Source organism: Fusarium musae, chromosome 6 (assembly GCF_019915245.1).
Source record: "Fusarium musae strain F31 chromosome 6, whole genome shotgun sequence".
Lineage (NCBI taxonomy): Eukaryota > Fungi > Ascomycota > Sordariomycetes > Hypocreales > Nectriaceae > Fusarium > Fusarium musae.
In genome coordinates, this window is record NC_058392.1 from 1,361,847 (window position 1) to 1,389,198 (window position 27,352).

Consider the following 27,352-nt stretch of genomic DNA (forward strand, 5'->3'; position numbering starts at 1 on the left):
TTCCCCGTAGCTCGTGTTCACATTGTTCAATGTTGACATTATTAGAACCCAGTTACACATCGGATTCATGATACTATCTAGGTTCTAACAACCATTATTATATTATACTTGTTCCCTGGGTTGAGATTCTGGACATACAGTGATCATATGCATATAGTTCTTAGCATTGTTCGGCTGCCCAGATACCGTGGAATATCGACTAGTTATAGGGTAAGCATAACAGAAAGAAGGTTGAGAAATGGAAGTCGTAGCACTTTGTTGAACGGTGTAAGTTAAACATGGAAATCAAAAGAGCACTAACAAAACCATAAATTATCAAACACGAGTCGAAACGTGAAGCCCGTGATCAACAAGTGTATCAATGGGCTGACGAGTATGAGACTATACCCCAGTTGTCGAAACATGAAGCATTATGCAGTGTGTTTCGTCATTTAGAAAATCATAATGAGGATGGGGCTGTAGGTGATCGAGCCAAGACAGCTTTTACATATCGAGGAGCAAAGCATGGGCATCATCCTTCGCTCAGTTTCTATTTTTTCCCTTCCCTTTGCTGAGCTTGCTTGGCCGCTGGGCCAGGGTCCGAGAGGAGCATCGGCCCGTTGCATATTAATTGCGGCACAAGAGGAGGGTATGATGACTACATGGTCGGAAGCTATAGCCTCCAGGTCATGCATGTATCCGGTCGAAATCTATTGTTAGCAGATGCATCGGTCTATATGGTGAATAAATCAACATGCTAGACTGGCGACTTATCTATAGTAGTGTTGTGGCTGACGAAGATGCCGTCGTTGGCCTTGATATTAGTACCATCGCAACTGAGCCTTTACACGCGCGTAACCATGCTGAGAAAACAATTGAGATCAAATTTCCCACGGAATGCGGAATACTACATGGTGCTACCATCGAAAGTTTGCTCCTGAGACTAAGTTAGCCACGTCAGTGCACATTATCGACCTGGGTTGTTGCGATGGGAAGATTGAGTGTTGGACAAAACGTTGTCTCAGATATATAGCAAGGGCCCAGGCCACAGGGAAAGTTGCTTTCTTTCGAGCGAAGAACACAGGTTGTTTACTAGGTACATGTGTCACCCAACCAGAGAAGATTGCAAAGTCGGTGGAGTTGTCTTTCTTAGCTTCATAGACTGCATACATACGGAGTAGAGATCGAGCCTAAACTGGCAGCCTAGGACAAGGATATTGAGCTAAGCACAGAAGAGGCGCGATAGAGGGTTCGTACTGCATGACCTGCAACCGAAAATGACGACTGTCTTCCAACGTGGGATTGGTGGGCATGTTACAACGGTGGGGACCCACATGTCCTAGCCTCCCATTTCCCTCATGCTGTGAAATGGTGTGGTGGTAGTAGGATAAGCAGCATGACATCCATGATTGAGAAATTAAACTTGTGGCTAAGAATGTCTTATTGGCAACCTTGCTAAGTTGGCTGCTGGCGTATACTTTGAGGATGGAATCTTTATTTACTCCCCGTAAGAGAATTGGCTGCGGATAGAGCACGTGCTAAAGATGCAACAAGTAGGCCAGATCGATAAATGTATGGAATATATGTACAAATTTCTGCGACGTCCTTTGTTAGACTGGTCTCGCGTGTATTCAGCGAGATCAGACGGCTGGGGCTGGCCCCCTTGTTCCTGGACCAGCGCATCGACATTCCCACCAGACCAGCTAATCTGAGATTAGCGCTCTCTGTTCCCCCGGTACTCTGCTAAGCCACAAAGAGCCAAGTTGGATAGACCAGAGCCAAGCACCTTGTCCGATAACACCCAAAGCCAATCCCCCTCCTCGTTACTCAGTCTCGACCACGACATTCGTTCCCAACTCATTTCTCGACCGGAGCACGGTGTCGAAACATATTGACGATAGCATCGATTGCCAAAGCCCACTGGGGCGTTTTTCAGTATAATCAGGCGGCTTGGCGACCATTGTTTACTTCTTCAAGTCTACGACTTTATACCGGCAACAGGGACAACTCAGGTCTCGCGACTGCGCTGCATCTTGCTATATTCACCGATATAGCCCCCAATTCGTACGAAGGATCTCGGCACAAACGCGAGAAAAAGAATAAGAACCAGGCCAATTTCTTGAGGAGACATATTTAGGATTCGACAGCTCAACTTTACAGCCCAATACTGGCCTTGTTGCTTCATTTCCCCGACAACTCTCACCCTCCCTTCGCCAATGTTATTCATCAGCGTTGCAGCAGAGGGAAATAACGGAAGAGCTACACGTTGATATATTGCCTTTCCGTCCCCGCGTCTTCACGACGTCGGCCGCTTGCTCTGTCGTCCTCTTATCGGTCTTGAGTTGGGCGCTTAGCGCACAGTTGCCATGTTACGGCCTGGCACACCGTTGACGGTGCTGCTGTTCGCAGCTTTTGCTTTGCTCCTGTTAGCTGTTATATCAACCCCAATCATTGAAGCCATTCCACTGAGCGACTTCGGTGGTGTAACATATGGCGTTTTTGGCTATTGCCAACAGGGCAAAGGATGTAGCGGTATCGGGGTTGGATACGACACTGGTCAGTCTACCGTGATGTTGAAACGCGTTCCCTCTTTCGAGTTGTACTGATGCTTCTTTCAGCCAAATTAGTCGGGGATGATAGTCAAGCCTTTGACTTACCATCTGGCGTTCGGAATACGCTATCTGCCATTCTTATTGTGCATCCAGTCGCGGCACTTATTACCCTTGTCATGACTATCATGGCGGCTGTGTCTCACTTGCACGCTCCGTCGCACTCGACAAGATACCTGCTCATTTTATTTATCTTCCTCCTCATTGACTTCCTAGTTTGCTTGCTAGCCTTTTTGATCGATGTGCTTCTATTTGTACCACATCTAGCATGGGGATCTTACCTCGTCCTTGCTGCTACTATCCTAGTTGCCATGAGTGGGTTGGTAACTTGTGCGATGCGTCGCACTCTAGTCAGCAGGAAAGACAGGCAGCGACGTATCGCTCAGAATGCTGAAATGAGTGGCGAGAATTATTACAACAGAACTGCTCAAGATAAGACGAGTGTGGAGCCTGAAGTTTCTCGACAACCGACTCTACCCACTGTGAGTGGTGGCAATGGTGTCCATGACAATCTTCCGTCCTTTACAACCTTCGAACAGAAGAGTAGAAGCGACCAAGCTAGCGAAGAAGCCATCCCTCTCACCCGCCGGACCACATCAAATAGATCACCAGTACCCCCTAACGAGGTGGCAAGCGTGGGTGGGGTTGCGGCCTTTAGCAGGAACCCACAGAGGCAAGGTTCTCGCGATCAGTTTGGCAATCCAATCGACAATGCTACCGACCCATATGCAACGCGGAGAGGACCTTCTCCAAGCTTGAGTAACCGTGGAACAGGAGCCGGAGGAGGCTACCGCGGTGGAAGAGGGGGCTATGGTCGTGGCGGATATGATAACTATGGAGCACCAGTCCGAGGTCGTGGGGGCTACGGGCCATCTGGAAGGGCTGGATATGGTCCCAGAGGAGGACGAGGAGGCTATGGACAACCCAACCGAGGAGGCTATGCTTCAAACGGGATGAGGGGAGGTCTGAATGCGCCCCCAGGATACAGCAACGGTTCTTACGATCGGAGACCGTCACCTGCTCAAAACCTTGCTCACGATGTTCAGCCGTCAGAGCCATCTAATGGATATAGCTCGACGAATCCTTCGATGCCGAGTGTGAACACTTATACTGCTTACAGCCCAGAGTCCACATTGCCTCGAGCTGAGTCGCCACCGCCTTTGCCAGGAACCGAGCCTGCCACTGTTGGGGGTCGCGCAGTAGAAATGGATGCAACCCCGGCTGTTCAGCGTCATGACGGAGGAACCTACGGACAGCTTCGGGACAGTGACGCGGATGTTGCAGGTATGGTTGGACTCCAGCAGGGGCAGATCCCACAGCGACATGATACGTACATGAGCGAGGGAAGTAAATATAGCACCGATGAGTATGTTTCTCACTCATGATTTCCCCACGATACTGACCAGATGACCAGGCAGTACGCTCCACCCCGCTCAGGATGGACTCAGGGCGATGGCAGAAATTCACCCCGAGCCCCGTCACCTCTGGTAAATGGTCAACCAAGAGCTGAACTCACTGAAACAAGGACACCACCTGTTGTCCAACAGCCTGTGGCCACCGGGAATAGCAACTATTATGAAGATGTTGATCCCCGGTTTGCCTCCGATGCACCGCCCGCAAGTAACAACCTTCAACCGCCCCCTATTGAGCCTATATACGAGGATATCCATGCCAATAATGCGGGGACTCGAAGCCCTGCCGAGTCTGAGCATTCAACATTTACCTCCATATCCCAGCGTGGAATCAACCCGCGTTGGAACCCTAATCCCCCGCCGCTGCCGTACCAACAAGGACCCCCTCATCGCCGACCAGCACATCAACAACAGCAGCGTCAAGACATGCTATTAGATACCCCCGACTTTCAGTTGCCTAGTTCACGGACTGGACGAGGTCCTGGAATGGTACCTGGAAGCGCATACCCACCTGGCGGTTTCTAGTGAATCTGCCTAGTGAGCTTCTATGGTAGTATCATGGCCACCAGACTGGGTTATTTCTAATACATACCCGACCCTTCTCCTGTTGTTCGGGTGTTCATGCCTTGCAATTCTTATTATGGCGGTATGCCGGGAGACACAATTGTCCCTTAGACTAATCTAGTGTCTTATTGTTGGTTAACTGTAACAAACTGTGTTGGTTTACCATTCTTCATCCTTTGTGTATTACACTCCTTGAAACGTACATTTTTGTTTTATTTACTTTGATGTCATGGAGATCAGGCATAGCTTCTGTCCATACCTGACGCTTCTTGCACCCCTATTATTGTTGTTTTGTCTTTGGCTATAGCGCAGGACGCTGTGATTCCTTGGCGATTATTGCATGACAAGCCACGTCTGATGTCAATGGAATCCACACCGTCCTGAAAAGAGGGCGTGTTGCTAGCACGGTTGTTGATTTGATCTGATTGATGTGTTGGTTGGTTGATGGAAAGAAAGAAGAAAGGAAACACGACGTGACAAATGAGGCTCTGCAGGTAAAAGTGGTTCCTGAGAGTACATCGATTGAGATGAATGAGAGGAGGGAACAAATATATGACTATATATCTTCGTTTAGAGGATGAATAATGAAGTATCAATCGAACAGTGTTCTTCTATGCATAAGTTGTGGACTCTCAGCTGAAGTTGAACAATACTCTTTGTTCGCATTTGAGAACTGCATGGCAAACCGTGACTTGACAGTACCGCTTGCATATGCAATCGCTACTGATGGTATATGGCCAGCTAACGTAGGTAGGCATTCACCGTCATGCAAATTGAATCTATCAAGTCGCGTAAGTCCATTCATCGTCAAGGCCATTCAGAGTACCTATACCTTACACCCTAGGTAGGCTCGAGTATGTGACTCGAGCTGAAAGAGCAACTGGGCCAGAGCCTTTCCCCAAGGTTGACTGGCAGACAGACCCAGACCCCAGTTTGTAATGGCAAACTACCTTAGGTACCTTGCCTACTAAAGTACCAATCTACCTGCCAGTCTATATTGAATGGTTGTCGTGCTTTTGTTGACTACCTAGCCTCGCCTTTCATACAGCGCTTATATTGCGGTAATGCATCCTGACACTGATAGTCACTGTTAGGCTTGGAAATGAATGACACATGGGGTCGAAGAATTCGAGTGCCTCTGTAGCCACCACAAGCTCGTTCGTTACAAATTGAATGAAGCATTTGATTTCCCTCTGCTTACCTACTCATGAAACGTAGTGAAGAAGAAAACTATGAAATTCTGCACATTCTGCCGAAAAGAAGCATTTCCACCAAGCCTACAAAGCCGGGTAAATACCTAATCCATCCTAACTCATACATATCTTCAACTTTTGGATCTTGTGGCCAAGTGTTTCGCCAGAATTCTTTGTATGTTCCTCAAATTACATCCGATTTTGGGTATATGGCACCTTCCTGCTCTTGCGAGTTGCGTAGCGTGGGCTGGAGTTAAGAAGGAAGGCGCATACCCTCTGTCTTCCCCGGAGTGCTTCTTGCCAACACCACAACCGATACACTTCTTTCTCTCTCTCCATCCCTCCCTCCCCGCCTCTCTCTCTTCAATCCCGTCTTCCTACCCTCAACTTCGTTTTTATTTCTCCAGCCTGATTCTCTCCACAAGATCGATCACTTGTGTCAAAGTGATGGCAAAGCTGTGAAAGCACACTCGTTCTTAAACTAGGTATCTTATACTGCACTACGCACATTGGCCACCTCTGCATTTATACAGTCCTTCTCACACTTTTGCAGAAGCATCATTCTGCTGGATATCCCCACGACCTCATCTGCATCCACACTCAGACAGATCTGGACCATCTAGCAAACCCAATCTAACAGGCACCTTCCTTGAATTTCAGAGATACTGATCGTCCTTCCCACCTCCGACGAACAAGATATACCAAGCTGAGCCAGCATGGAGGACCTGTCTTCCCCCATCAGCATCACTTCGTCTACCCCAACTGCTCCAACTTCGGCTTCAAAAGTCACTTACACCACTGCTGGCACCCCGTACAATCCTAGCACTTCTCAGCCACTGCAACCGCCTGCCCGACGCGGTCGCTCTCTCAAGTGGCCTGCTGGTCTCCCTGCAGCTGGGTTATCTCTGCTTCCCAAATCTGTTCTTGCAACTCTGCCCCTCAAAGCTGGATCACGGTCCTCGACTCTTCAGCATTTCAGCCCTCAGACGCCCTACGACAGAGCATCCAGCCCCTTGAACGATACAGACCACAGATGTATCAACATGTCCGCTCAAGTACCCCGAATCGTGCCTTCTGCGACTCCGTCGCCGCTTACGTCCCTTTTCTCCGAAGCTGAACAAGACACGCTTACCGACGTTGAAGCAAGTGAGGAAAGCGACGAAGACTGCGAACTCGGCATGGACCCGTTAATAAATATGACAGTAAAGTCTCTTCACAATCTGGCGTCTTACCCAAACCCCAATCAGAAGCGAGCTCAGAAAGCCCTTCTTCGGGGGCTCAAACCAGCCCTGGGCCTGAAGACGACAACCCGTGTTGATGAGCCTTTGGCTCCCATGACTCATTCCTTTGGACTCCAAGATGCGTCCAACAACAACAACAACAACAACGCCCTGCCAAGTGTGTTACAGCCACCACAGTTAGAGGAACCTACACTTGGGAGATCTTTCGATGACGCATTCTGGAATTCCCAAGCCAATAAGTCGCCTGGCATTCTCCTTGGCTCATCCCGGAGCTTCAATCGTGCAGTCGGCAGCAATACCGCGCGTGCTCCTGGTATCATGGCTCCTGGCACCGGTGCTCCACGGCCTTTGACTGCCGGCCCCCCTGGTCAACGCCAATATCGACCATCGACCTTCGAGTCAACTTTCAAAGCACTCCACACAAACGTCCCAAGCCAGGATGTCAAGCAGGATGAAGATGAGGACGTTCTTATCATTACTCGGCAGACTCTACGACAAGCAGGTATCAGTAACAGCAGCCTAGCACAGACTACACCGTCGTTTGAAGCAACTGCTTCACAAGTTTCACAAATCGTAGAGGGGTTGGAGGGATTGTCTGCCAATTGCAAAATCACCCGACCAAGTGCACCCACAACCGCCGCGACGCGAGGGTTCCAGTATTTTGCGAAAGGAGCGCCATCCTGGGGCTTAGATACTGCTACAACATCAGCATGCTGGACATCATCGCCCGAGCTCAGCCAGTCTCGATACACATCGGGACCCAGATTCAGAGCACCAAAGGAACTTCAAGCCTACAACAATAAGATCAATCACGCCTGGTACTACGGAGCCGATTTCCTAGTAGCTACACCAAGCGAGATTGCTTTGCAGGTTCAGCCTCCCAAGGGGAAAGGGCAGTTTGGTGCAATTGGGGATGGCCGTCCATCAAAGAAAGGTGAATTCCATCGCCGCATGGAGATTGAAGACGCCAATCGCATGTCAGTGGCCGACCATGCTCGCCCATTGTTCAACATGGCACATGCAAATGTGCAACAATTCATTGAAAGCGAGTGGAACAAGAGCCAGGGACGTGCTACGGTACTACAGGCAACCAAGTAGAGGCTGTTAGTCAGGAAGGAGGTGATTGGCGATGGGAAGGAAATATTTCTCATACGATGCCCCATACACGATAGCATGGAATAGTTTATGAGGAAAAGTATGTGGATTATGACCGCCTTGCGTGACTGTTGCATGGCAGGAAGGTTGGATGCTTTTTGGGATGGGCTCTGACGGAGGCCAGTCACCATGTGAGCGGCGATGTTATACTTACGCGAGAACAACGGCCAAGCAAATGTATTTCGGCCGATCCACGACGTTGGCATTATGGAAAAAACGGGTAACTTAGTAGTCCATAGCCGGCATGCAAAAACGGAATATGATGAACAATTATCATACTTGGAACGGAAACGTTGATCCTCTTGTGACTGACTGGTGGGCAACTGGCTAAGTGCAACATGACCTATACTTATGCGTCTACTTATTATCCCAACTTCTTCTTTCAAAAGGATTACGAGAGTTAGGAACAGAAGTCTGTTGATATACACGGGGGTAGTAGCCAGAAAACCTTGATCTCACCATAGATGTTGTGGGAAAGGCATCATTGAAAACAAGCTCGCAATCGGGAAAAATCGATAGTCTAACTCGTGATGGTATACCGTACCATGGTATCATTGATGCGCTCTCGACTTGTCATGGGATGTTGAATACCTTACCTATACGCACTTGGCGCATGGCCATGATGGCACATGTCAGAAAGTGACAGTGACCAACATTGTTCTTGGGTACGTTGCCTTTTCAAGCTAGCACCAACTTTAGTTTTGAGGAGAAGATGAAGACAATTGAAGGAGAGTGTGAGTGGGTCTCATGACGTTGGTAAGGGGCCTTGTTTTTTTGGGAATCTTATGGAGGTACGGAGTATACTACATAATTTCCTTTCCGCCCAGATAACAAGAGTCAAAGAGTTGGGAAAAGCTGAAATTGCAATTACGGAGACGTGTTCTTTTATGTCATTTCGAGATAGACTGTATTTCGGAGACTCTGACTCGGTATTTGATGCCAGATAATGTCAGCTCCATCCCTCCTTACAGTACCCTTATCTTAGCTAGGTACCTTACCTTATAGATCGCGTTGGTGTTTCTTCGGCCCACTTCTTTTTACTGCTGCCCTCTTTTCCCTTCTTTCCTTTACCAAGTTCCAAGTCTCTTGATCGTATCCTTTTCCCTTCTTTCTGGGTGCCGGTCCTGAACTACAAGCATCGCTTGCTAACTACTTTCTGGCTATTCACTACCACGAGATTCCGTCTTTCTGTGCGCGTTAACGCACGACCCAACAAGAGAGAGGATACAAGTGCAAAGCGGGAATCGGACGAGAAACCTAGATTTTACCCACTCCAACGAGAAAAGGCCACAATATCCGTACCAATCGATAGTTCGGCAGGCCAACCGGAGCACAAGACTGAGAACAAACAACTTTCGCGACAAAGTCAAACAAACGAGATACACAACGATGGTCTACGTACGGCAAAAGGAGCTCCCCGCGCTCCGTGAGTACAAATACTCCGGTGTCGACCATTCACTGCTTTCCAAATATGTTCTAAAGCCCTTCTACACGAAATTCGTCATCAAGTGCTTCCCTATGAGCATGGCACCGAATTTGATCACTCTGACGGGCTTTTCATTCGTCGTTGCAAACTTCTTGACGCTGCTGTGGTATACTCCCACTCTTGACCAAGATTGCCCCGCCTGGGTGTATTATTCTTGGGCACTGGGCTTGTTCCTATATCAAACTTTCGATGCTGTGGACGGAACTCAAGCGTAAGCTTATGACAACCGTATTTGCCAGGTGTTGAATATGTGCTGACTAAATCGCCAGGCGCCGAACTCGGCAATCCGGACCTCTGGGCGAACTCTTCGATCATGGGGTAGATGCTTGCAATACCTCGCTTGAGGTTCTTCTTTTTGCTGCTTCTCAGAACATGGGACAGAGCTGGCAGACTGTGGCAGTCTTGTTCGCATGTGAGTCAACACTGGCGGTTCTGTTGGGATCCGCGATGCTAACTTGATAGCCCTCTTGACGTTTTATGTTCAGACATGGGAGACTTATCACACCAAGACTCTCACTCTCGGTATCGTGAACGGACCCGTCGAGGGCGTTCTTGCGATCGTCCTGGTCTTCGTTTTCACTGGCTACGTTGGGGGTGCCCATTTCTGGCAGCAGAGCATGTTTCATACCATCGGTGTGCCTTCCACCATTGGCATCCCATCTTTCATCTACAACCTCACCTTTACCGAGTGGTATCTTATTCAGGGCAGTATTGTTCTTGTCTTCAATACTGTCGAGTCTTCACTCAACGTCATCCGCGCTCGACGTGCCCGTGGAGACCGTTCTCGAGGTGCGCTGCTTGGCCTTGTCCCTTTCTTCAGCATCTGGTCTATGGTGGTTGCCTACCTTTATCTTCAACCCAAGATCCGCGAATGCCATCTCATCCCGTTTGCCCTCTTCGCCGGCCTTGTCAATGCCTACAGCGTCGGGCAGATGATCACTGCTCACCTTGTTCACCTGCGTTTCCCCTACTGGAACGTGCTGGGCCTGCCTCTTGCCTTTGGTGTCATCGACTCATTGGGCCCCATCTTCCAGCGTAACTTAGGGTTTGGCTGGCCCAGCGCTCTTGGCGATAATGTCTACCAAGTGGCTTTCATGTTCATGATGCTCGGAACCGCCGTCGGCGTCTACGGAAGTTTTGTCGTTGACGTTATCGTTACCATCTGCGATTACCTCGACATCTGGTGCCTCACCATTAAGCATCCTCATGTTGAAAACGAAGGTGCTCAGACCAATGGTACAAAGAAGGACTAAATGACTGATATAGACCCACGTCGAAGGGTTTATGGCGGTACAGGGGCTCGATCCCCTGGATAGAAGAAGAGTCACATGACAAGACAAAACAATTGGGCTCAAAAAATAGAGATGTCGGTAGTTCCATGTTCGAACGGAGTAATGGAAACGCTTCATGCAGCATTGGGAATGAGTCAAGGTATCTAAAGAGGGTTCAAAGGAGGGGCATTGCGATTATTACATATATCAGGGTCGGGCATGTCTTTGATTATTACGGTTTTCGTGTAGAAGTTTTGTATGATTTGTATGAGGAACGGGCTTGGTTCTTGCTTTTTGGAGTTCTGCAGCGTGTTTTTGTATAATGTTGCTGTAGCTTATAGATGCTATTTCTATTCTGCTGTCGATTTTAACAGTATATTGGTCTTCTGCGAACCTGTATGGACGTATGACCATGTGGAGGCAATACCACCATGGTCTAGGCTTTCAAGATCAAGCCGTTTGAAGGGGACTAAGAAACCTTTGGGAGGAAATATTTAATCATTTTTGCACCTGAATATATTTGACTTTCCAAGATCCTACAGCATGGTCGTGCATGTAGCAGACATTTGCTGCGCGTCTTTCAAAACCTGTCCAAAATTTCTTGGGAGACATACGTAAAGACCTTTGAATACAAAACGCCACGCCAAAAAGCCCCGACGGGCGGGGTATCATCTTCCACCTAGTCTCTTAGAGTAATATACGTCAATCATAATGAAGCCATTCATGTATCCTTTCTTCCAAATTGGCCCTTTTGCGCCTTGCCTTTTACTTAGAGAAGATCATCCGTGCCGCTCGCGACACTCTGTTCGATGGCATTGGTGATTGAACGCTCTGAGAAAACAGGGCCCTGGCCATCACATCTAGCGCAGTTCTTCAGACGCTCGCTGACATCGGCAATATCAACAAGGCCTTTCTTGAACAACTCGTGGGATATGATAAAGTCCCATGTTGCACCGGCAGCTAGGAGACGTTCACCATCGTCTGAGGTAACAATGCGGTGTGAGGGCGACTTATTTGTGTGATTCTGCAAGACGTTGGAGTAGAAGTCGGTGGGTTTGAAGCGCAGAGGCCCGGTTGCAGGCTCTGGAGAGATGGAACCATGGCTCATGCGGGATGTCGCACGAAGGATTTCGTTCTCGGTAGATATTTTCTGGAGATCTCGCTTTAAACGTTCATTCTCAAGGGATGATTGTTGCTGGGCGGCCTCAAGGCCGGCAAGCTTCGCCTCAAGGTCTTTAACATGCTTTTCTTTCCTCTCGCGGAAGGCACGTTGCCTGTACAGCCATATGTTAGCCAAGTATAAAATCGTCGTCATCAAACGCATTTCAAAGTCACAGCAATATTGTATACTGTGAGGTCTTCTCGCAAAATGAAAGGAAAAGGCGGGAGAGGATTGAAGACGTACGCAGCGCGATTCTGTGCTTTCCTCCGAGACTGAGCAGGAGTTAGGTTCTCGTCCTCCTCGCTGGCCCCGCGGGCAACGGACTGCTCGTCAGGAGAGCCATTCCTCAATGAGCCTCCTTGCTGTTGATGGGCTGGGGCCTGAGAAGCATAGCCGGGAGGTGTCGGGGGGCCCGGAAAACCAGAGGCAGGTTGATGAGGGTTTGCACTGAAGCCTTGGGCTGTGGTATAATCGAAAGACTGGAACTGGTCATTTTGACTGGCAGAGAGGGCGTCGTAGTTTTCCTATACGTGCCAAAGCAATATGTCAGCAAAGATGCGCTAATGCTATGAGATAGACGAGCTGCAGGTACAATGTTGAAGATGTGCTTGTGAGGCTCAATATTGCTAGAGTAATGCTCAGGTAAGGAAACGCTAAGGCAGGGCTGCACCGGGGGAGTGGGGGAGATCGCGGAGAAAGGGTCGTTTACTGACAGGCGGGGATGCATTGAAGTCATCGGAGCCGGCGGAATGCGAGTGCGACGGCGTCAGAGGAGGAATCGGCATGAACTGGTGATAGGGCTGAGGGTTGGCAAAGTTGTATTGCCCGGTGAAATCCATCGTGAACCTTCAGAGGCGGTGGTTGAGGTTGAGCGAAGGTTAAACGAAGCAGGTGGAGTAGAGCAGAATCGAATCGAGTAGTTCGATGGGAGTGACTGTGGCCACACAAAATGGAAGAGGAGCCAGAGATGAAAGAGCGTGAGCGCGAATGAACAAAGATGTGATGAGTCAATGCCGGTTTGAAGAGACAGAAGCGCTTCTTGGTTAAAATAGTGGGAGAAGAAGTTGAGGTTGTATGGGGGCTTGGCTGTAGGTTGGTGGATGAATTAACTAAGGTAACGTTAGGTGTGAACGAGCCGGGTGACGCGGGTGGGTGAAGAAGAGAGGTGAAGGTGGAGGTGGAGGTGTGAGGGGGCCAGAAGGTTCAGGTGCAGACCGATTGACCAAGGTGAGATGGATAAGGTAGTGAGCCCCAGAAGCACAGAGCACAAAACACGGACAGGGCAGGGCAGTAGGTCAGACGGAGGAGTACAGTATGGTGGTAGCCTTAATGAAGCATAACGTGCAATGCGTTTCACGAACGGGGGGACGGGAAAGGTTGGGCCTGGGCCCTTTTAAGAAATGGCTGAGACTCTGCGATCTAGGCCGGGCTAAGCGATATGAGGCAAAGCTAGGTGCCAATCATGACTGACACGGCATTTGCCTTTGACGTGCATATTGGCCGTTGTGTATTAGTCGTGCCAAGCCAGGGTCGGATATCAACATCGTGAGCTTCCTAACTCGAGCATTGCAACGGACTTCCAAATGAGAAACATTTCTGGATGATCAAAGGCCTCACAAAGGTTGTCCAGTATCACGGAAAGGGTTCCATGTCGCGTTCCAAGCTAAAGTGTCGCCTAGGAGGAGTTTCGATGGGGGAGCTGCAGCAAGGCGGCCGACGTTGCTGGGCATTTAATTCGTCCCTTATTTCCTTGTCTTTACCCGCCAGCTCAGCGCTCTTGAGTTATCTCCCTGGAGCCCGATGGTTGTGCAGACGTGAAGGGCAAGTCGTGAGTTAGCCCACGAGCTTGAGGCTAGAAAAATGCGTCTCCTGCACATGCAGGCAGGGCTACCTTGAACAGCAAGCAACGTTGACGCAGTAATTAGTGGGAGCGGTGCACACTGATCAGACAGACAGACAGACAGACCCCTTGACACATTGTTCTTATCAGCTGGTATCTTAATTCCATTTCGTGTACCACCACTTTCAACTGCAGAACACAGTAGTTTCCTGAGTTTCTGAAGTCTGTGCTAGCGCCAAGTTGACATCCAATGTTAGTCAGACAACTCTCGGCTCAGACATATGAACGGCCTCAGAACCTGGAACAAACAACCTACGGACAGACCTGACATAACCGACTCCACTGGCCAGCGTGGTTCTAGCAAACTTCAAAGGTTCCGTCTAATGCACAATGGTAAAAATAAACTGTTGCCTGATCCCCATCGCGGTTCTCTTTTCTCCTTCTGTCCCCGAGCGAGGCCTGGTGGGTCGTTGGAGTGTAGGTAAGCATTTCGAGGTCGTCTTTCACATGGGGGTTCAAAAGGATCTGCGCTTGACATATCAAGATCGTATAAGCCAAGATATCCCATATCTATGTATCTCCCTCTAACTTATTACACGCTCCGAATTTGTTCGGGATTTCATCGACTTTGCACAGTCCTGACACTTCGGTTTCCCTTGCCTAATCCGGCAATATCGTGCTCCAGACAGTATATCCATTTATCGATGGAAAACGACCTACCTCAACAACGCCATGAATGCATCTCGCAAACCTCTTAACGACCTTCTCATTCCCAGCCTTACTAGGACAACTGCTGAATCCCCTTCGGCCCTATTTGCACAAACAGACCCGTAATTTGATCTAGTATGTTCGGCCTGGTCAAGCAATCTCGATACAACGGACAACAACTTCATCAAGCGAAGCCACATCTGCATCCGACTCTGCTTAGTCGGCCGCCCGCCCGCATTGCCCGCCCGCTTAAGCAACAGACCCTCAAGAGACCCTCAAGAGACCCCCGACTGCTCCCGTAACACAATGGAGAGCTTGAGCACTAGAATTTTTTGAGCCGTCTCTGCTCGCTTGCGCGTGGTTCGGCCGGAGTTCTGTGCTCTCTTGGCAACTTCTCCCAACCTTCGCCGGGTTTGTTTGGGGAAGATATATACAAACTCGGCCCATAGAATCCGCGCATGAGAGTGAGATATCAGGGTTGGAGGGGGATAACTACGGCACAGCTGTCGAATTGGTGTGTTGTTGATAATTCGCCATGGCCTCCAGAATCATTAGAACTGCGAGTAAAGTAGTTTGGCTCCTGTACGCAACCTAAATGATACAGTATGTCAAGTAAGGTAGTCAGCAACCGCACCCACAGTCTAAAGACATTCGCTCCGTTTAGGTGCTTACTGACTTATCATCGCTAGCACATGGAAGTCTGTCTGTGTAACTAATAATACAGCACCCAGGCGCAGCTTCGCGCATCCCCTGCTGGACCTGTCGGGTTTTTCTGTCTCCAGGATTTGTCCTGGGATGGTCAATTCTTTTTGGGTAGTTAAGTGGTATCCTAAGACCCTTGGTACATGATATATGCAGTCCAAGGTCGCAATGCCTTTTCCCATGGAATTGAATCCCGACGCTTCTCTCCGAGAAATCGGACTCAGATGTTGCACCCACGATATGATAACCTAGGGTATCCATCTGGCGGGCGCAGCTTTGTGTAGGTAGGTGCATGCTAATGCAACTCGCAATTTGTCAAACGTGGGGAGCAATCAACTTGGATCTTACGCACCCTCCGGAGCAAAACCCGTACATAAGGTAGATCCCGCACTCGCTCACCTAAAGCCCCAGGGAGATGGGTGGGTGCTGCCCGCCAGCCCTCTTCACCATTCCGACTTTTATCACACCTTGGAGACTTACCTAGGGTAACATTGAGATGAGAGATTTGCATTTAGGTATCTACGTGTTGTCACCACACAACACCAATGGCCGGGTACCTTAGCCACTGTGCCTAGAATGTGATGAACAAATTGTTGTCGGTGCCGTTATTCCCGACTTGCACAATCATCATACTCACGTATGTGATATTGATCCACGAAGCTAATGTAAGTCAGATGGCCAGGTGACTAACTCTTGAGCTTTAAGCGAGCCCAACTTGGCACTGCTGAAACTCAATTGTTCCATTTGCGGAGTAGCTTCTTTCCAGCAGACCAACCCAGCCTTGTTATCTCATACCTAAACCTGGGACACTTGAATCTCACAAGCCCTTGATGTTGACGTTCTACATATGTTTGCTTCTTCTTACTCACAGTTTCACTCGTTAAATTCTGTTTAATACAAAAGAGTCATCGCGAGCTTGCAATACAATCCCGTTTTGACCTAGGTTACACAAACGGGGAACTTCTTGGCTGGGATATTCAATCTTTTTTTTTAGTCATAATCCCAGGAACTGTCTGTAGTGTTGTCTCTTGTTCTCCAGTCTCCCTTTCTCATCTGAGTTTTAGTAGTTCTCATATTCTAGAAATCATACAGCTTCTAGATCGTTTCAACTTCTTAAGGCAAGAGTCTCTTGGGCGTACGAGGATAATAGCTTGCCAAGTGCACGCTTGGAAGGTTCAAATACCACGCAACCACACGGTCCAAGCCAATACCACCGCCACCGTGAGGAGGAACACCGGCACTGCGGAAAATGTCGACATACTCTTTGATGCCTTGGCTTTTAGGATCGATACCCTTTGTACGAATTCGTGCTTCCAGGGTCTCCGGTACGTGAATACGTTGACCACCCTATTGAGCAAGTTAGTGACGACTAGAAAAATGATATATGAGAGTGGCATACGGAAAGAATCTCTTGTCCACGCATAAAGAAATCGAATGCATTAGTAACCTTGGGGTTCTCGGGATCCTCCAGAGCATAGAAAGGTCGAGCACCCTCAGGGAACTTGTCAAGCACGTAGAAGTCGGTGTTGTACTTTTCCCGGATAAGAGCACCCAGTGCCTTCTCTTGTGGTGTACTCATGTCCTCTTCATCGGAGACATTGCGGTACTCCTCCGGTCCCTCAGCTCTGAGCAGCGCCTGACCCTCAGCGAATGTAAGGCGAACCTCCTTGCCAGGCTGGGGCAAAAGAAAGTCCTCAGAAGGGTAAACTGTTCGAACAAGAGCAATCTGCTCGGCACATCGCTCCTGAAGCCCTCGGAAGATATGAAGAAGAACCCCCTCGAGCATGTCACGGACTTCGTGGTAATGATCCTCGATTTCCATCTCAAGATCAAGACCGGTGAACTATTGATGCAGGTCAGCACTGTCCTCTGTGTAAACGAGGGAGTTTGGTAGGGCAAATAGGGATATTTACTTCTGTCATGTGTCTAGGGGTGTTGGAGTTCTCAGCTCGAAATACAGGTCCGATGCACAAAACACGCTTCCGGCCACCAGCAATCTCGTACTGCTTGTAAAATTGGGGAGATTGGGCCAAGTAAGCCTGCTTGTCAAAGTAAGGCATGCCAAACACGTTGGATCCTCCTTCAGAGGCAGCTCCAATAAGACAAGGCGCCTCAAATTGGACAAAGTCGCGAGCCTCAAGGTACTCGACAAAAAGCTTACGAACAGCCAGTCGTACATCGGCGATGGCTTGCTGAACAGGAGCTCGCTTGTGCATAACGGGGTTGTTCAAATGAGTTGCCATGCTGGCACCAGGGACGTTCTCAAGGGTTAGATTGTCAACGCCTTCCTTAACCTCCTCCACAGGGCCACCAGCGTCTTCATCGTCAAAGTTGGTGACAGGCCGGTTGGCAACAGCAAGACCCATGCCAAGAACTTGAGGGCCAGGGCTGATAACGTAGCACTTGGCGATATGTAGCTCGTAATTGGAGACCTTCACACTCTTGACTGGCTCCTGGGGCTTCACAACCTTAGCTTCGACAAGAATGTAGCCTTCTAGATTCAGACTACCAATCCACTTGACCATCTGCTTAGAGACAGGCGTGCCTTCACTGCTGGCAGCGACGACACCCTGGATAGCCCAGTCACGCTCCTCACGAAGCTCAACAAAGGCCATCTTAGCACCTTGCATGCGCGCATTCTGGATCCACGCACGAAGCTTGATGGTCTTGCCGAGATGTTCATCGCTCAGGTTTCGAAGCTTGACTCGCTCTGCGTCGATCTTGGTAAGATGAGTGGAATCTCCATAGTTGTCTTTAGCGAGGTCTTCGGTATTTCCAGCAGCAGCCTTTGCAGCAGACTGTCGGGCTTCGTGTTCAGCAGCTCGGCGTGCCTTTTCAGCTTCCTTCTTAGCCTTCGCCTCAGCCTTCTTCAATGCCTTCTTTGAAGGGCCAGCCTCTCCGCCTTCGACGGCTTCACCACTAGCGGCGGGAGCCTGGTCGGCGGGAGGGGGGGCAGCAGCTTGCTCAACAGGGGCGTCGGCCATGGTGAAGCTACTCGAATATGTGTTTCGTAGGCGTTGGGTTTCGTTCTCGCGCAATCACTTTGTGTCGGTTGAAGACGGACGGTTGATATAGAAACACGCGATTGGAAGTGTTTCGATATGACCAAAGCTAGGGGAAGGCTCGCAACGAGACCGGACTGGAATCAGGAGATAGTAACGATGGTGACTGTGTCGGTGGGAGAAAATAAGGTGACGCATAAAAATATGAAATGGTGGTTGCCCATCAGTCAGGCCGCGCAGCGGGGTTCCTGCCCCGCCATACCAATCCATTTCAACTGCGGCGTCATGGTGGGGTTATCCAAGCACCGTCTTCAACATCTGACGGACAGGACCTTATTAACCCCAGCATGTCGATCCAAAGAAAATGCCCTCGGAACCATTGCTCTGCTTTTTAGTGTCCATACACGCAAAGACCATAAGGCCCAGGCTCTCAAATTAGAAGCTATTCATATTAAGTTTATCATACAACTCTCCAATGTCCCATCCTATATTCTGACGAAACCATTTCCGCCCAACATCGCTTAACTTGACGACGCTGACGGGATGTACCCGTTGTGGAAAGGGATTCGCTTCGTCCTGGGCCTCCATCGCCTCGCTTGTCTTGCATACTCCTAAACGCCGGTGCCGAAAGAAATCCTGGATGATATGATATGCAACCTATACAGCTAACGTTACCACCCCTTTCAACCCCACATCCGTATCCCCATGTTTCGAGTCCTGAATGACACCCTTTCTCCATGGTCCGGGCGATCAATACATCCCGCCTCATCTGTCCTCTTCTGTGGGTATTACTATAAGCGGAACCTGCCGCCCCAAGGACGCTAGCTTGGGTGCAGAGACTCCGATTTCTCGCAAGTGAACAAGTTGATATGTTGATCACCTCGTGCAGCACATCCAAGAATTGGCCGATGAGGGTGGAATGCAGTGGCCGATATAGGTGAGCTGCGGTTCTGTTGCAGAAAACTTGAATAGGGCTCAACATTCGAAAGCTCGTGCCCATCAAGATTAAAGACCTTTACTGCGTGGGCTGATGTACCCCTGTCGATCAAGTTAGCTCTAGTCCTTGTGATTCATGCTTCTTGCGCTGAACCAATACTTACACTGCAAAGACTGGTAAATGTTCATGAGTGCTGGCTGTTCTAAGTGTGTCTCGTGTCGTTTGGAATGAGTGCAGCGGCTTATCCATGCGAATATCCCAGATTTTGACTTTGCCATTTCTGCTTGCACTCACGAGCTCGCGTTGTCCGCCGCGCTGCATATGCACGCTCTTGATCCATTGTCGATCTGACTCATCCTTCCATTTGCGCACCATGGACTCTTGAGGCCGATTTCTGGTGTCAAAAACTCGAACGGCACCGTCGCCGAAGCCGGCCACAAACATATTACCCGTCATTTGATCGGATGTGAGCGAAGTCACGCAGGAACCCGAGCGTGCTGGGATATCCATGACACACGTCTCGTAAGCGGCATACCACACTCGAATTACCCGGACATCACCAGCAACAAGGACTCGACCAGTGACTTGTTGCCAGTCGAACACCATACCAGAATTGACGTTACTAGGGACCATGTGTGTCAAGGCACGCCAGGATGATGCAAGTTCAATGGCTCGATCCGATTCGTAGTTGCGATAAACTCTGATCACACCGTCAGATGATCCTGTCAGTAACATCGCCTGGTCGTCTTCGTTGATGAACTTCATGTCGCTGATTTTTGATCCTTCTGGATTACCGTTACTGAAACGGCTCAATCGTCCTTGCTTCTTCCAGTCCCATACGTAAACAGTGTTGCCATCGTCCGCTACAGCAAGATGATCTTCGAATTGATGGAAGGTCATCTTAGCGGGTTGAGCACCATTGTTGATGATCCCAAGTTGATTATTCCATTTGTGACTTCCCGCTTGTTGCTTCAATGGCTGAGTTTCTCTGATAATGGTTTCATTCCGAGCTCTTCGCCAAAGACGCTCATTGTATTCGGTACTTCCAGGCTCATCCGCCTCACTCGGCTTCATCTGTGGTTCACGGAAATACTCAATTGACCATTCCAGGAATTTGCTTTTGAGAGGCAGTACAGGAGGCTTCATCAGATCCCGCTCTTTGTATGCGCCTGAATAGGGCTCATGCGCAACATTGTATTGAGCCAGCGATGATGGTCGATCGTTTTGCTCTGCAGGCACCGGTATTTGGTTCGGCGTGAGTTTCAGAGATGGTGATCGGGGCAAAGTCGGGGTCGTTGGTCTTGATTTGTCCTCGTTGGTTACCAGTGATGGAAAAAGCAGGCTCGCAGTTCGACGAAGGAGTCCTGGTGAGGGTAAAGGCTGCGAGTTAGAAGTGCCGGGAGAATTGTTTCGCTGGCTTGCACTCGGAGTATGCTTGTGTGCCGTCCTTGCCGTACGCTTTCGGATTTCGGCCATGACCAGCTGCGTCTGAACTCCGACTTTTGAGCTGAGTAGCGCGTTGTGAACAAAGTCTACAACGATAGTCGCTTCGCGCTGTACCTCAGGATGAGGATCCACACTGAGAACGAGAGCCAGCTTCCACAATGCCATATACACTGTGTTATGAGATAGACCATGGGCCATTGGCTTGATGGTACCATCCTTGTTGCGATTATCCGGTCTTGCGTAATGCAAGCCCATCTTGTGTTCCTGGCCGTCATCCTGGGGAGGGAATATGAGATACTCCTTCTCCTCAACCAGTTGTTCGTAAGCTGCGACTAGAAACTTGCTCTCAAAGCGAATAGCAAAATGAGAAAGAAACACAATGAACTCCTTGCGGACCATTGGGCTTCCATCATTACCCATGTCGAGTATCGTCCATGCAATAGACTCCTCAATACGGGCCACTTCCTCTGTCAGATCAGGAATTCCCAAAAATGTAGTCATGGCATGGATCATCGCTGCCCGAACCTCGCAACAAGGATCTCTCACGAGATAAGCAAGCTTGACATATGCATTCTCCCTGATTCCCCGCCACTTGGCCTCTGGAAGGTCTTGCCAAAGCTGGCTTATACAGAGACAAGCCCACTGGCGCAGAAGAGGGTTCTCTTCATTTTGAAGATGAGTTAAACAATATGACATGATCTCTGTTTGGTTACAGACCATTTGTCCATTCTTGTAATCCTTGCATAGCATAGCGAGAATAAAAGCGCACATTGCCTTGTGCTCGTCGCTGTCAACAACAGGCAATCCTTCGGAGGGTTTCAGAATCTGTGCAAAATAGCTATAGCCGCTATCTTTGATGAGGTCCTGCTGGCAAGAAAGGTCCACTGCGATCAGACGAGCCCAGATGAAGACCATAACTGGCTTCAGCTCGGCCGCAGCCGACTGCAAGAGTTTGAGGACATAAGGGAAAATGCCTATACTGAGGGCGAGCTGAACAGACCACGGGCCTAGGTCAAGAAACCGGCCGAGTAAGATAAGAGCACGAACCCGATGTTGCTGGCTGAGCAGTACCTGGAGCACAACCGGCAGCTGGTCGGGGGACTTTTGAGCCATCGCATCGCCTCTCGTAAGATAAACATCGAAAGCAGTAAGCTGTTCTGTGAAGAATGTTGAATTTTGATATTCATAATCAAAGCCTTCGGTCTCTTTCTTTTCAAGCATGGGCAGCTGAGCCAATGCCATGTCAACAGCTAGATCCCAGGTCTCCCACAATGGATGTTGGTGGGTGTCGGGTAGCTTAGGATAAGACTGAGGATGGCATCCATAGACCGTCATAACGCGTTGGGCAAGAAGAAAATTGCGGAACAGCGCTGCCACCATCAAGTCTTGTCGAAAGAATTTCCGGAAGAGATCACGAGGCAGTGTTGTCCACGCAATGCTGTCTGTGATAGCAGTGAAGATCCAATTGAGTTCTCCCAGTGGTGTTCGCCGCTCCTGCAGGCGACCAGGTAGTTTCTTGGCCCGCTCTGGGCTGATGTTGGTCTTGAGAGGGTTCTGTAGAACGAAGAACCACAGAGCCATCTCAATGGGAGTGGTGAGGCAAGCTGTGAACAGGTCAGCAGGCAAAAGAGGGTTTGTCGGGAGGTTCTCTTTGACAGCGCAGGCTGCCAGATGAATATAAGGCCTGAAGTTAGTTTTCGTGTAGTTTGGGTCGCGCTCTGCGGCCTCCTCTTCCTCTTCTTCATGCTTCTCAACAAATCGATGGTAGTTGTTGAGAATGTTGCCGGCTTCAGAGCAATCCCAGACAAAGATGGTGGGAGCTTGGAGCCAATGTTGCAGGTCGTACAGCGATACAGGGATGTATTGAGTGTAATTCTTATTAAAAACCCAGATTTCGCCTGATGCGGTTGGCTTGGGCACGCCGTGACCGTTGTAGTGAAGCAAAACACGTTCGTCCTTCGCATTTCTCCGTAATGAGATGCAGAATTTCTTTGTCTCCTCGACGGATGGATCGAGGTATTGTTTGTACCGCGCTCTTATCGCAAGTGTCTCGTACTGCGCCTGAAGTGACTTGCCGATATTCTCGAGGGCTTTCTGTATCGGAGGTATTGTGGGATCTGTCCATGCCTCGAGCTTCGCACCTGGGTTGGTCTTGAGCTGGTCGGGAGGTTCAACTCCTATATTCAAACACACCGCGAGGGCTGCAGACACTGTTTTTAACCTGTCTCTCTGCCGCCAATCTTGAAGTTCGTATTGCAGTGGTTTAGGTTTGCCTGTCGTCTCATGTCGCTTATCGGTAAAATACATATACCAGTTCTGAGGGCATAATTAGCTAGGTGAACCTAAGGCAACATAAATATCGTGCGAGAATGGTCTCGCAGCCAGGCCATGGATCTATATCTCTGGGACTGATGCAGAAGACACCTAACAGGTGATCAAATTGCCGGGAGGCTCGAAGCTAATGCCCGAGGTGCTTGTTTCCATGTGCCACGGCATACTACAGCCAGGGTTCTTTATCTTGCGACTGTCGAGCATAATACAGAGGCTTGATGTATCCGAGATGACTAACCAGCAAATTGACATTATTGAGAGGGAAAACTCACATTCGCCAGCTGGGAAATGATGTCCTCCGATTGATAATGATCCTCAAACCCATGTCTAGCACCCCATTCGGGTATGTCATCTTCTGTTGGCTCAGGCTCTTCCATCGCCCGGGGCGCGTAGTCACTCTTCGACCGGAGGAGCATTGGCTTGGCAGGCCGCGTTTTCTGGTGATGCTCGATGTCGTCTCTTGTCTCTAGCGCTATGCTTCCGTTGCGCCGGTTTGGCGCGCTCAACGGTCGTTGATCGTCGTCGTCGCTCCTGGTAGCATCATTCGATGTTGAACGGCCGTTCACCCTGGGTCGCGTTGCCGAGGCAGCTCCGTTGGGCTCAACGGTAGGCGCAGAGGTGCCGTTCATGTCGGATCGCAGCGCCATGACGCCCGAATAACCGTAAAATTGTCGCGATCGACTCAGGTAGTTGGTTGTGGCCGAGATGCGCAGGTTGCCGTGACGGGGGCGGGTTGAAATGTCTACCTAGCGTTGGTGGAGGAGCTTACAGTGAAGCGGGTTTGGCTGGCTGAGTAGGTGTAAATATGTGGAGGAAGTGACGTTTATTGGAACGACACAGCTGTCATGGCCCTCTGTGTAGCTCAAGCCGGCATTGCGGATGATAGCCCTCTATTTGAGCCTGTTTCACTATTAGTTGATCACTGCGCTTAGGTGTAGAATACCAAAAAGCAGTTGGAGGGCTTTCGACTGAGGTTGGGAGAGAGCCAATGACGAGGTCCAAAGTTCGTTGGCGGCTGACCAGAATAAAGGCAGAAATTAAGAATTCCTAAGTTAGTAGGTACACCATCTGGTTCCGTTAAGTTAGTGCTGGCTTGTTCACATCCACACAAAGGCAGCCCGCATACAGTAAAGTCAATAAATCGTAGTTAGTATGATTTGAATATCTCTAGAGCTTTTTTTTTTATTAAAAAAAAAAAAAAAAAAGGTCTGTCTACGCGCAACAGCACTGTTGTTGGACATTCGAATGCTTGAACGCTGACCAATGTAAGGTTTGGTATGGACATAGGGTAATTGATGTTCTTGTTACTTACCGACTAGCCGACCTCACCTAAGGTGATGGGTCTTACTGGGCCCAGCTCCAATCGAAACTCTGGATGGCCGGCTAGAGGGCGTAAGAAAACCTCCGATCTCAAAGCAAGGTGCTAAACGCACCTAAACTCCAATAGGTACTCCATAGTATAATGTTCAACAAACACCATATACTGAGCCAACCCAAGTCATTCTATCATTTAGGATAGAGGGCTAAAGTTTTCTTAGTTTACCTGGCCAGCCCATTACATGAGGTGGGCTGAAGTACCCTAGCAAGCCATAACACTAGGTAGGTACCTACAGACAAGATGGCTGCACGTGATCACCATGTGGCTCGTTAGTCCCCCGAGCTCGCTGAGGTTTTTTCTCCCCTCACTCATAAACCCAATACCGCCGCCACGACTGTACGATGCAGAAGACATGATGTATGCTTATCTATCTGACGCTTATGTGTAAATGTTGTGTTAGTTTCAGTTGTAATGGCTCATGGTCTTGTCATTAGTAACACCAAGATGGATAATCGATACCTTTGAACGCAGACCAAATATTGATTGGAATTTAAAGAAACCCCAATAGCTGGGCAGCAGGGTATGTTTCTTTGAATTATACTAGCATCCAAAATCAGCATGTAGAAACATCGAATGTTTGCTGTCACAAGGAATGATCTCGCTCGTATCGGCCAAACAAGCTGATCTACCGGGATGATGTAAGTCCTCCTGAGAGCTGAGAACTTTGCGGGATTGCGGCGGAAGCCAGAACGATCGATCCAAGTATCCTTTCGAGTCTATCATAAAGTACTGGGTCTGAGGCTGTAATGTGTGGGATCTGCAGACCGCCACGAAGTAAGGTTGCCAGGTATCTGTTAAAAAATGTTGCGGAGTGTGCGTTTCGCTGAATTACTCCGGGTTGCGAGAAACATCTTCATTGATACTGTACAACCCATACCTACCTCACTCCGTACAGGAGCCTGAGGGGGCAAGAAAACACCGAACCTTAATGTAAGGTGTCAAAATAAACCTAGCAAAGACTCCCCTAAATTTAGGCTAGATTTACCTAGGTATTTTCATCATTTAGGGTCAAGGTCCTGAGTTTTCTTTCCTCCCCCAGAGGAGGTACCTGAGTACCTACCTGGTGAGTGCTCCATAGGTGTTAGCCTTAACAAGCCGCTACTACGGAGTATGTTAACGAGGTGCCGGATTTCCACCCCTTTATTTCTTTAATTACATCGTTCATTCGAGAGGGAACTCGGTGGGGCTAAGCCAGAGGGGAGAACTTAGGAAGTAGAGAACTGAGAAGTAAGGTAGGCAATTTACCTTGGCGTGCGTAGGCCGTTGGGTTTGACGATGTTAGCGCCCGAGAAACATGAAACCACATCCTGGCCACCCAATAAGGAAAAGGTATCCTACGTTAGTGGACGGGCAGACTTTGTGATTCCAATTCTCCAGGGACGAGGAAACAAAGCTTTAAGACTACCTAGTCGTTAGGTGTGCAGTAAGGGGGGTGGGTTGAAGTCTGATTGGCGAATATGGGAGTACGGAGCACGTACTTGGTGTTGCTTCCTTCTGAAGGCCAACCCTAGAAGCTGAGCATTTATCTGGTATAAGGTGAGTGATGTGATGTTCAATACCCACCTAGGTACAGTACGGAGTACAAGTACTACGTGCGTGAGCAAGGAATACTAAAGTTAGCGGCATACCGACTAAGGTACCTTAAGGTTAGCTTAGTATGGATATTTTGTTACCACTTTAGAGCCTACTAATTAGAGGCCAACCATAATAAATAAGGGAAGTAGGTATTACATAGCTTAGGTCTACGTGATCAAAACATATCCATAAAAAAAGCCATCAAGTTGGAGAAGTTCAAGGAGGTACCTATGGGGTCTTCGTGTGCCAGGCCGTTTCGTAAGCTTTTATCCTCTACGGTTAGTAACAAGAACTAAAACGGTTGTATGTAACTTGTGCTTGGCCGTACAGTTCTGATAAACCAACGCCGTTCTCTGGCTTCAAAATATGCGTAACTTGAAATCCGTATCATACTGCATGTGCAATGCTCAGATCTTGAATAGGCCAAGTGCACCTCAATGCCAGGCACAATGTACGAAAGGGGCACAAAAGTCTAGCTGATTGGACAGATATCTTCAGCTTCCTGTCCCAGTGCCCAGGGCGTCTCCACCTTCAAGATGCAAGGAACAAAGAGACCCTGGCTAAAAGTTGAATGCACAAGTCGCGATACCGTCTTGTCACCAATTACAAGGCAAGGTATTTAGATAATAACCCTGGCGCGGTGGGCAGCAATTTGTTTGTTTCCCCTGTGACGTGGAACAGGAGCTTCGATCAGCAATGACGATGTTGTGTTACCTGTAGGTAGCCTTCGGCAGGATGCGCAACAAACACATGAAGGATAGTACTGCAGAATTGGACTCGAGACACTATAAATGTCGAAGCTTTGTCAGTTGGCACCTGCAAGGCACATGACAGAACTTTCTTAAGCCAAGTGGCGAGTCGAGTTATAAAAAACACATTTTCTTATAGACACTCCAAGACTGTGCTCAATGGCACTGTACATTGACTGGTTTGCATGGAACCCCTAAATATCGTCGGGTGTTAACTGACGCCGGTCGCCAACCGTCCAGGGGCGCAGTGGAATCTATGATAATTGGTTGGGACCACCAGGGTGTAGAAGTGAAAGGCCAGCCCTTTCAAAGACAGCCAACTAGCAACAGGAGGCGAAAGGTTGACAAGGACCAACTAAGTCAAGCCCCGTCTTTTGTGCTGCCAGTTTCCGTTCCGCTACAGCTGTCGCAGGCTTTTGTTGGCTAGTTACCTTACTTATTTCGTACCTGACCATCACCACTTTCTTTCCATCTCGCATCTTTTCCTACGCCAACCTAACAGGGGCTCTTTATTTGCGCATCGTCACCGTTTCCCTTCGTTAGCGTCTGAATTTCTGAATCTGCTTCAAACGACTGTTAGCCGCGCCGTCGAAGATCGAGCTTGAGAGCATT

At 49.1% G+C, this 27,352-nt stretch overlaps 6 protein-coding genes across 6 annotated transcripts; 3 read left to right on the forward strand and 3 right to left on the reverse strand.

The window, feature by feature from the left end:
* Window positions 1–2,345: 2,345 nt before the first annotated feature.
* On the forward strand, window positions 2,346–4,525 carry J7337_008305 (uncharacterized protein; the record flags this gene model as incomplete). The annotated part of the gene is made up of 3 exons (XM_044825926.1): window positions 2,346–2,535; window positions 2,856–3,954; window positions 4,003–4,525. The coding sequence occupies 3 exons, from the start codon at window positions 2,346–2,348 to the stop codon at window positions 4,523–4,525; spliced, it is 1,812 nt and encodes a 603-aa protein (XP_044678843.1).
* A 1,948-nt stretch (window positions 4,526–6,473) lies between these two features.
* On the forward strand, window positions 6,474–8,096 carry J7337_008306 (uncharacterized protein; the record flags this gene model as incomplete). The annotated part of the gene is made up of 1 exon (XM_044825927.1): window positions 6,474–8,096. The coding sequence occupies one exon, from the start codon at window positions 6,474–6,476 to the stop codon at window positions 8,094–8,096; it is 1,623 nt and encodes a 540-aa protein (XP_044678844.1).
* A 1,446-nt stretch (window positions 8,097–9,542) lies between these two features.
* Window positions 9,543–10,892, forward strand: J7337_008307 (uncharacterized protein; the record flags this gene model as incomplete). Its single annotated transcript, XM_044825928.1, has 3 exons — window positions 9,543–9,850; window positions 9,909–10,051; window positions 10,102–10,892. 3 exons carry the CDS (start codon window positions 9,543–9,545, stop codon window positions 10,890–10,892), a joined length of 1,242 nt encoding a protein of 413 aa, XP_044678845.1.
* A 787-nt stretch (window positions 10,893–11,679) lies between these two features.
* J7337_008308 (uncharacterized protein) lies at window positions 11,680–12,911 on the reverse strand (the record flags this gene model as incomplete). Its single annotated transcript, XM_044825929.1, has 3 exons — window positions 11,680–12,184; window positions 12,316–12,596; window positions 12,786–12,911. The coding sequence occupies 3 exons, from the start codon at window positions 12,909–12,911 to the stop codon at window positions 11,680–11,682; spliced, it is 912 nt and encodes a 303-aa protein (XP_044678846.1).
* A 3,524-nt stretch (window positions 12,912–16,435) lies between these two features.
* J7337_008309 (uncharacterized protein) lies at window positions 16,436–18,306 on the reverse strand (the record flags this gene model as incomplete). The annotated part of the gene is made up of 3 exons (XM_044825930.1): window positions 16,436–16,669; window positions 16,722–17,165; window positions 17,236–18,306. 3 exons carry the CDS (start codon window positions 18,304–18,306, stop codon window positions 16,436–16,438), a joined length of 1,749 nt encoding a protein of 582 aa, XP_044678847.1.
* Window positions 18,307–19,420: 1,114 nt separating this feature from the next.
* On the reverse strand, window positions 19,421–23,685 carry J7337_008310 (uncharacterized protein; the record flags this gene model as incomplete). Its single annotated transcript, XM_044825931.1, has 2 exons — window positions 19,421–23,023; window positions 23,311–23,685. 2 exons carry the CDS (start codon window positions 23,683–23,685, stop codon window positions 19,421–19,423), a joined length of 3,978 nt encoding a protein of 1,325 aa, XP_044678848.1.
* Window positions 23,686–27,352: the final 3,667 nt, after the last annotated feature.